At 34.3% G+C, this 9,894-nt stretch overlaps 1 protein-coding gene across 5 annotated transcripts; it reads right to left on the minus strand.

The window, feature by feature from the left end:
• Window positions 1-5,705: 5,705 nt before the first annotated feature.
• LOC129880562 (squamosa promoter-binding-like protein 16) lies at window positions 5,706-9,678 on the minus strand. Of its 5 annotated transcripts, none has more exons than XM_055954646.1 (4): window positions 9,547-9,678; window positions 7,978-8,320; window positions 6,675-6,808; window positions 5,706-6,538 (listed from the first exon to the last, which is right to left on the minus strand). In XM_055954646.1, the coding sequence occupies exons 2-4, from the start codon at window positions 8,166-8,168 to the stop codon at window positions 5,916-5,918; spliced, it is 948 nt and encodes a 315-aa protein (XP_055810621.1). In that variant the 5' UTR covers window positions 8,169-8,320; window positions 9,547-9,678; the 3' UTR covers window positions 5,706-5,915. The 5 variants fall into 5 exon arrangements, with proteins under 5 accessions (XP_055810621.1, XP_055810620.1, XP_055810619.1 ...); XM_055954645.1 differs by lacking the exon at window positions 9,547-9,678 and adding an exon at window positions 9,391-9,521; XM_055954644.1 differs by lacking the exon at window positions 9,547-9,678 and adding an exon at window positions 9,178-9,384.
• Between the last annotated feature and the right edge of the window lie 216 nt (window positions 9,679-9,894).

Here is a 9,894-nt window from a genome sequence, read left to right on the forward strand (position 1 = left end):
CCAAAAGTGTGGAAGGTACCATCCAGGAGATTGTCTAGCTGGTTCGGGTGTATGTCTTGGTTTTGGTGCGAAGAATTACAAGTGGAGGCATTGTCCAAGGGTTGCTAATAATGATAAGGATAGTAGTCGGCAATCTCAGCCCTACCCCTCTGTGGATCCCCAAACTTAGCATGGTGCTTCATCCGGTAAGTGTGAATTCCCTTTTTGAAATGGTAACAATTGGTATGGATTGGTATCTTATGCTTCTATAGATTGTAGAACTCATTGATTCAAGTTTCAATTCCCAAATGAGTCTATTCTATAATGGAAGGGTCATAATTCAGTATATGAGGGTAGCTTCAATTCTTGTCTTAAGACTCTAGTTTGGGGTCATGATAAATGGAGAGAGAGTGGCCATTTCGTGTTTTGATAAACTGTGGCATGCTTGCCCCATTTGAAGTTATAGAAATGGAGGAAGAGCTAGATGAGACCTTGTTGTGGGCAATAGATAGGTAATAATATATTGGTGTGACCTTTGGTAGGAATGAATACCAATGAGGATGTAGAGATGCTAGGATGGACACAAAAAAATTATTAAGTGATGTTGACTTCAAGGGAGTCATAAAGTGGTTAGAATAATAGGGGTGAATGTGTGGTTGTAGATATGTGAATTATTAGTAGCAGTCCATTGATGACTTTTTGTTAAGGGTTTCAACTGAGTGTATTAGAGTTGTTACAGAACTAGGCTTGAATGTAGTGTTGATGCCATATGGGTGAATGTACAATGCATTGTGTGTTTCTTTATTAAGTTTCGAGGTTTGTTGAATACGAGTAGTAAGGGGTAGTACTCTTGAGATAAATTTTCCTGTAGAGGTCTAGGATCCTAAGGTATATTGACAAAATGGCATATGAGTTAGACTTGCCATTTAAGTTGGTTTGGTTCATCCGATATTTTATGTGTCAATATTGAGGAAGTTTGTGGGTGATCCATTTTCTATTGTGCCAATAGAGAATGTGAATATTGAAGAAATTTTGACTTATGAGGAGATTTTGATTGAAATTTTAGACCAACAAGTGAAGAGATTAAGAAATAAAGACGTTGTATATGTCAAAGTGTTATGGAGGAATCAACAAGTAGAGAGTGCTACGTGGGAAGCGGAATCAGACATGATGAAGAGTTATTCGTCTCTCTTTCCTTTCACTCAAGCCTAAAGGTACTAAGTTACTCATGATCAAATCGATTAAACTCCTACGTTTCAGTTCCTTATGTCATTCATATGCATGCATGATTAATGAAAATAATTTTCTTAAAGACTATGTTTTATGTTAAGTAGGAAGTAAACATGTTCTATGCATTTTTCAAAGTGTCCTCATGTTCATGTTGGGTTGTTAGTTCTTTTTCCATTTCTTTCCATATTAGTTAAATCTCATTCGAGGACGAATGTTCCCAAAGGGAGATATTGTAACATCCCTCAAAATGCTCATAAGTGCCTTAAGAATGCATTGAGAATAGGTCGCTCAAATAATGCATCATCCTTAATTTTTTTGAAAAATCCGAGTTTAAAATATTGATCAGGAGGTCAAAACCTGCGGGAAATAGTTTCAGTGGATTTTTAAGACTCATATATCAAAAGATAGATTTTCGAAGAAATTGCGCAAAACAGTAAGGTGCGCAACAAGTCCGCGTCGCAGACCAGACAATGATTTTTCATGGCCGAAATTAGTTTTTAGTAAGGGCGTTTTAGACTTTTCTCAAATTATTAGATAATGAACCTAGATCTTTTTAGAACCTAATTCAACTCTATAAATTAACCTAAACCTCTAATTCTATTCATTCTTCTACAATTCACCCACTCAAATATATATCTCTCTACAAAAGACTCTCAAGGACTCCATTGAAGACTTCAAGTAAATTCACTCAACCTCTCCATCAAAACTCTCAAGTTCTTCCAAATTAATTGATGTTCTCACTTAAGGTATGTGGGTATTAATTCATGGATTCTTTCATCCATGAAGCCAATCAATTTCTCAAGTTTTCTATTAAATTAAAATATGGTATTTTATGGGTTTTATGATCTCTATTCCTATTGCATGAATTATGATTTAAAGTATGATCATTAGTCTATTTTGATATAAATTGATGGTTATTGCATTAAATTGAAGAGTTTTCTCATGAATTCTCCTATTTTGATTTCTAGGGTTCATGATGTAAAATATGAGTATTTTCAATTATACTTCCTAATTATATTATCTATATGAATTATGTATGGGTCGATACAAAGTTTATGATCATGCAAGTTTTTAAGTCAATTTCATGATCTTCAAATCAAATGATTATGCATTCATGTTTTACCCTAATTTCAAGTATAAACTATGATCATGAATTTCCAAGTATGAACTATGATTATGTATTTCAATTATGATCATGGACTATAAGTATGTTTCGAATGACGATTTTCATGCAAACTATGGAAAGGTGACTTAGGGCCCAATGTGGTTCCTTAAGGCCTGACAATATGAATTATGCAAATATGATTATAATGATGAAACGACAATTCTCATATTACAAGAATGTTATGAAAATGAGCTACTCTATGATTTCAAACCTATGATACATGAAATTATAATTTCTATGCTATATATATATATATATATATATATATATATATATATATATATATATATATATATATATATATATATATATATATATTCAGAAGGGGAGCCTTGGAGTAACTGGTAAAGTTGCTGCCATGTGACCAGGAGGTCACGGGTTCAAGCCTTGGAAACAGCCTCTGGCAGAAATGTAAGGTAAGGCTGCGTACAACAGACCCTTGTGGTCGGGCCCTTCCCCGGACCCTGCGCATAGCGGGAGCTTAAGTGCACCGGGCTGCCCTCTTTTTTTATATATATATATATATATATTTCATGGGATTTTTCTTAGCACCGAGGGGACTTGAAGTGGGGGGCCTACCAAAAGACCTAGTAGCAACCTCATGTCTCTTGAATTATGTGCCACCATAGAAACAAAGGGATCAGAGGCGAATACCCAAATCTCTAAGAGGTGAGTACCCGAAATATTAAGGCTTGGAGGTGAGTACCCAAGTCTAAGAACTAGGAGTAAGTACCCGGTTCATATAACCTCTTAGTAGATCCACTTAGGCATATAGGAGTCTACCTTGGCAAGTAGTCTCCCCCTTTCCTCCGATGTAGGGGCAACATTGGGATTCCATGTCATAGTTCTCATGGTCTTATTGTCGGTTATGGTTTCTATCCCACATATGTATAGTCCTTTTTTATGTTCTAAATGACTAATCATATATTTTACTTTATATGATACTCTTATGGTTATGATGCATTGATCCTTCTTAAAGTTTACTTATGATTTTTACTACTTCTCCTATCATGCTATTTAAAATAGACATTTGTACAAACATGATTTTCTATGAATTGCATTGCCTACATACTTAGTATATTCCAACGTACTAATGCATACTTTTTGCCTACATTATCTCATAATATAGGGGTTGAGGTTGAAGATCATAATCTTCTATGTGGCTAGTTAAGCCTTCCTATCGGCGGTGTTTATGGTGTGTCCTCATCTATTAGGGATTAGTCATCGAGTTGGTTATTGTTTCAAAGACTTTTGTTATGTTTCATATTGAGGGTGAGTTAGAGACATGTCTTAGCCCCCGCCCATGTTCATGAGTAGAGGCATCTAGTTGGACAAATATTTCGAGTTTATGTTGTCATGTGACATTCTTAAATTTCTATTTATAGTTTAGACTCTCTTATGATGTTTTCGCTTTTATTTTACCTTGTGTATGCTTATGATATGTACAAGAGGCTTGGTTTGAGCCCTTCGGAGTTTCGATCACCGTGTTACGACTAGGCTCTAAGTTGGATCATGACAAACTTGGTATCATAGCACAAGATTTTTCAAGTGTCCTAGGGTGTCCAACATGCCGCGTCAAGTAGAATCTTATTCATCGGTGTGATGTCAAGGGTATTTTAAACCCAATAGATGGATGAGAGACATTTTTGTACCTTTTCCAAAAGTTCAAGGGCATTTTAGGCCCTTTTTCGTTTTGAAAAAAATTAAGTGTATCTTATTGAGTTAGGTTGAATTCAAGCTCAAAAGATATTGGGTTTTGATATCTAACTCGGAGGGACGCTACTATTGAATTTTGAGGTGATTCGTAAAAAATTAGAAAAGTTGAAAATTTGTTCTTCGGGTGTTCTTGGTAGTCTTGAAGAAGAAGGAGCAAAAAGAGTACATTTGATCCAAAACTTCAAATGAAAAGTGTTAAAAGTTGTTTGGGTGGTTTTGCAAAATTGGAGTTAAAAAATAATGACATAGATGAACCTTTTCTCAAACGGCAATAACATAGATGAGCCAAACTTTTAACGGATGGCATAAATGAGCCTTTTTTGAAAGTACGATGGCATATTTGAGCCTTTTCCCTTGATTAAATCAAGAGATTTTTGAATATATTTTTTTGGATATTTCTAAGATCAGAGAATTAAATTACAATTTGTTCCAAAGTGGAATATTAAAGACACATTTAGTCATGTGAGATCAAATCATGATATAAAATTATATGAACTAAAATTGAAGTTTTATTCGGACATGTAATTTGAGTTTTTAAATTTGTATTTTTTGTTTATAAATATATAAACTAATAAGTTTTGAAAACTATCAAATTTGGGTCCAATTCTTTATATAATCTTATCAAATAAGTAAAATTGATAATAAAAACTTTCTAGAAAAAAATACAATATTGTTGATCGAACTTTAGTTCAATAAAAAAAAGTAAAATTAATATTTATCCACTAACAAAAAAAACATTTTTATAAAGAATTACTAAGAGATATGTATGGAAATGAAATAGTTTTTTTGTAAACAAAAATATTTTTTTGATGAGAGTAATTGTTATATGCGATATAAATAATTTAAAGATTGGTAAGAGTAATAATTAATAAAATGATTGGAAGATATAAAATGGTATTTTTTGTTTTTACAAAGTGTATATTAATGCATTAATTTTTACATTGATTTCATCTTCTAATTTCAAATCACATGAAATCAATCAAACCCCTAATAAGATTAAGATTTTGAAGTGGTTTAGAACAAGACTCGTCCCAGCAATTGTCAAAAATTCCATTCATCATCAAAAAGAGAAGAAATGTCAATAAAATGGGTAGCCAAACTGACAAAGCCAACCTAGAGATGTTAATTGGAAGTTAGGGAATTTTAAAAAGATAATTGTGGTCCAGGTGTTGTCTAGTTAATAGTCAAACCTTTTAGTTTGGAGATATAAATTTGGCAAAGGTTGGCACTTGATAAGCCACAAGCTTATTTCCTTTTTGGTGATTATTAGCTTGCTTGGGAGTGAAGTTCTTCCCGGGCGGGGAGAACGAACGATGTTGATTGGCATAAAGCCTGACTTATTTTTAAACAGCTTATAAGTTGAAAATTATTTATAAGTTAAAAAAAATAGGTATACACCAACTTTTTTTTTTGACTTATAAGCTGTTTTCAACTTATAAACTGCTTAAAATAAGTTCATCCAAATAAATCCAAATATTTATTGAAACTTATTTTAAGCACAAAATGACTTTAAGTTGATCAGCCAAATACTCAAAAAAAGCTTAAAACAGCTTATAAGAGACAATCCAAACGGCCTCTATATGTTGAGAAATTCTAATGGAATAGGATGCAAAACTCGAGAATCATAATGAAGGGTAAATATAGAAAAGTCAAGTCATATATCACACAAAGTCAACCTCCCTCACAAACATTCGATTCTTGTGTTGGAAATTATGTGTTCCTTAATTAGAAGCTAAACATTTCTGAAATGGAATAGCATTTGCTTGGATGGATTCAAGATTAATGGAATTTCCTTGATGTTAGCAGAGACCAAGGCGCTGAAAGTTTAGTCCCACATAAAGGCTAGTGTTTGCTGAGAGCCACCACTTGTAGATGATCCATCTTGTGCATTTTGCAACATATCATGGAAATGGAGAGGGCTGCTGCTGTCGCTAACATGTGAATCTTGAGGTCTGCTATTGAAATCTTGAGCAAAAGGGAAATGGCTTAGACCACCATACTGCAGGCCATGTGACTGGGAACGCGGGATAGAGGCAGGCTGCTGCACCATGTGACTCAAACCAATCTCCCTAGTTACAGCGGGTGCTGATGACAGAAGAGAGAGAGCACGATCAGAATCAACAATTTCATTTAATCCACTGGAGAAGATCTTTTGTCCGCTGCTAGAAATTCCTGCTGCAGAAGTGGGATGTTCAAGAAGTGGCTGGCAGATTGAAGAAGCTTCAGTGAGACTGCGGTCACTGCCTTGCATGAACTGGAATTGGCTTCCTCCTTTATAGCTATGAGCCGAAGAATCAGGGAACGAGTTTTGACTGTCCATGTAATTTATATGTGATTGGTTGTTGTATAATACCATATCGCTGTCCCTTTTTTCAACATCAGCCCATGCAGAGCTCACAACTGCGCTTGGAAATATTTGTTGACTGCTAAATGACAGGAGTTTTGTTCCTACAAATGATTCAGTCTTTTGATCATAACATCATTTGATTAAACAAACAACCATAATAATGGTAGCCAATTCTAAGAACAAGGTGGAAATGCTTCATGTTTCATTTTTATTATTATATAAATGAATGGCTCTAACCTTGTTGGCCAAAAAGTAATCCAGAATTTTTGGCCATAGAATCTGGCTGAGGCTTCCTTCGACGCCTGTTGTGTCCATCAAGACGTTTCCGACAGCTTCTCTTTCCATCATCAAACTCTACCAATGAATGAAACCTACAAAAGGATCCATCAGAACGAGATAATGCTGCAACATAAATCAATTTCAATCTTAAATTTATCAGGGATGGGACAAATCCAGAAACCTTATAATCAAAGTTTCAACTATCTAAGCTAATATCAGAAAAATAAGCAAGCAGAGAATCAGTTAGGATAGGACTAAAGAGCAACATCTATTCTGAATTGCTGATAAAGCAGAGAATTTCTTCTAGGTATCATCACATAATTTTAGAACTGAAAGCAATGCATCAAACATCAATACTACTCTACATGCCAGAACTCGTTAAGATGAGCTTCAAGTTGGCAGAAAGAAATGAAGGCAAGTGGATTCTAATTAAGATCATGATCTATTTTAATAGGTTAAATTCTAGCACTAAAAGTTTAGCTCACTATCTCGAATACCTTCTATGCCAGTCTAGACACCTCTCTAATTACCATCTTCTGAACTATCTGGTGTACCAAGGATCAAGAACAAAGTCACAAGTCTAACAACTTTGGGAGAAAGAAGAACGTTGTTATTCTATCCAGGCATAAGTAAATGGACTTAACTCTTCTAATTTATGCGTCTTCCAAGGATTGAAATTCTTAGTTTGCATGTTTTCTAGCCTTTATTAGGAACTCCCAACATTTTAACGGAACAAACCTTGTCACCAACTATATTACATAAAATTGTTTACTAGTTTAATTACTTTACTTAAATAGCTAGTGTGAGTGAAAACACAACGAGGACTGACCTTGTTATAATATTGATTCATTTTCTTGATCAAAATATATTTTTGAAAGCATAGGAGCTAAGGGAAGAGCAAAATGACCCCAGATTGTCATACTATCCTCTCATAATAGATGGAAGAATAGGAAAATGTTCTTCCATTCAAGTTTCAGTAAGACATCCTAATTAATTTGCTCTTCCAAGAATTGAACAACTAGACATTCTGACTTATACGGCGCTTACGAGGAAGTGAATCTCTAACCAAACAATTGTCTCCGACTCAATGAACATGGAGTAAGCGGAAGTTAATTTACTTCATGTTAACTTAATGATGAGGATCTGCCTTTCATGACTGCTTCATTCCTTACTTGATCCAAATATTACTTGTTTGAATGCATTAAGGTCTAAGATGACAACAAAATGACTCAGAAGAGCAGCATTTCAATCAAAGCATTACCTGCTGCATTGCTGACAGAAGCGTTGGTCTCGACCGGCAATGGTTACTTTGGCAGTCTTTGAATGGACCTCACAAACTTTATGCCGGCGGTGATACTCTCTGCATTCACTGAGGTCTGAACTACATCCATCAACCAAGCAATGAGCTATACTCCCTGGTGCCTTGGCCCTCTTTGATGAGGATGATTCCATCACACAGTTCAAGCCTTTAATTTTTTACCTCTAAATTCTTGACCTGAGTTAACAACGTCACAAAATGTGAAGGAAAGTTACAATTTTAAGCTTTGTCCGCGCCAAGATCTTATTCCCTCTAAATCACCTCCTTTTCATGCTCATCCATCCACCTACTCCAAGATTTTGAACACATCAAATCCAATAAAACAAAATAGAAACATTTAAGGAGATCTAACCAACTCTAGCTCAGTTTTGAAGAGTTAACAGCCACACAAAATGTAAATGAAATGCAGATTATGTACCTTAAAATCAAGTAATTGAGAAAACAAAACTACTGATAAACCATTTATAATATTGATAAACAAAAGAAGAAAATAACCAACTAAGCAAAAAGGAGGAACATGTAGGTAAAATTCTCAACAAAAATACGTGTCAATATAGGGATTAAGAGAGAATCTTGAAAAGTTATTCCAGATATATATAAATTAAGCCACACCCTTAACACAATAATGCAGTCACTCACAGATGTTTTCTAATTTTTTTCATATGGAGTATTAATATAAACAAATTTATCCACTGTCGGCTGGAGTCTAATGATTGAATAGCCTTCCAAATTAAAGTAGCTCATCAGCTGGACCAACCAAAATCCAAAAAGGGAAAAGAAAACAACCAAACTGAAATACACAATGAAAAGCAAAATCCAATAATTTACTAAGCAAAATGATCTATCTAAAATGTCTCCAATTAATCTCAAGTTCTAACTACTGAAAAAAAAATCTCCAAAATCAAGAAACAAGTGTAAATTGTAGGACCCAAACTGGATTTAGTTAGACGATAAGGGAGGTTATAGAAAGCTACAGTCTAAAGGAACAATTTTTAGGGGAAAAAGATACTTAACTGTAGTAAGTATCAAAATATGCAAAACAACAGTAGTGATTCTTGCAAGACAGAAAAAGATAAAAGGAAAAAGGCAGACAGTTTCTTTTTCTTTTGTCTGTAATTTGATTGAAGGAAGCAGAAAATGTACCTCTTTCTTGGGAGAAGTTCTAAAATCCCAAGAAAGAAAAGAAAACGATCCGACTGTGTTGGTTAAAAGATGAAACCAGGATAAAGACTAGTCCTTTGGATGGAGCAAGAAACAATAATACTAGTTATAAAGACCCATTCTTTTAGAAAGCAGAGAGAAGAGATGTTCAGAGACGAAGTTGCAAAGAGACAAGTGTAAAGGAAGAAGTCTGACTTGATCTTTACAGCCATTCATTCACTGACAGAGACTCCATCATAGACCAGTAAAGTGGCAACTGACAAAATATATGTAAAAATAGTGTCTTGTGACTTGTTACTGAGAAACAATGGCGAGTGGCCTGTCATTAATGGGTTTAAAAAAGGGACTTACTAGCATAGGTGTAGGGATGAAAAACACTCAGCAGACTTGAGAAGAGTGGGGAAACAAGGAATTGAACTTCTCTGTGAGAGTGGGGAAGCTGGAGTACAGATTTTTTGGTTATTAGCCAATAGGCATAGGGATTAGTTTGTTAATCGGCTAGAATTATGCACGTATTAATATTAGTTACGTCAACATTAGTTATTTTATATTTTTAATCAACATAAAATGATACACAAATTTCCTTCTAAATTATACTTCATTATTAATTATGTAAATTTTTAAATTGTAAATCATATATTATATTAATTTTATATATAAATAATTTATTTTCTAATTAATTATATGATAAATACATGA

This window comes from Solanum dulcamara, chromosome 2, assembly GCF_947179165.1.
Source record: "Solanum dulcamara chromosome 2, daSolDulc1.2, whole genome shotgun sequence".
Classification (NCBI taxonomy): domain Eukaryota; kingdom Viridiplantae; phylum Streptophyta; class Magnoliopsida; order Solanales; family Solanaceae; genus Solanum; species Solanum dulcamara.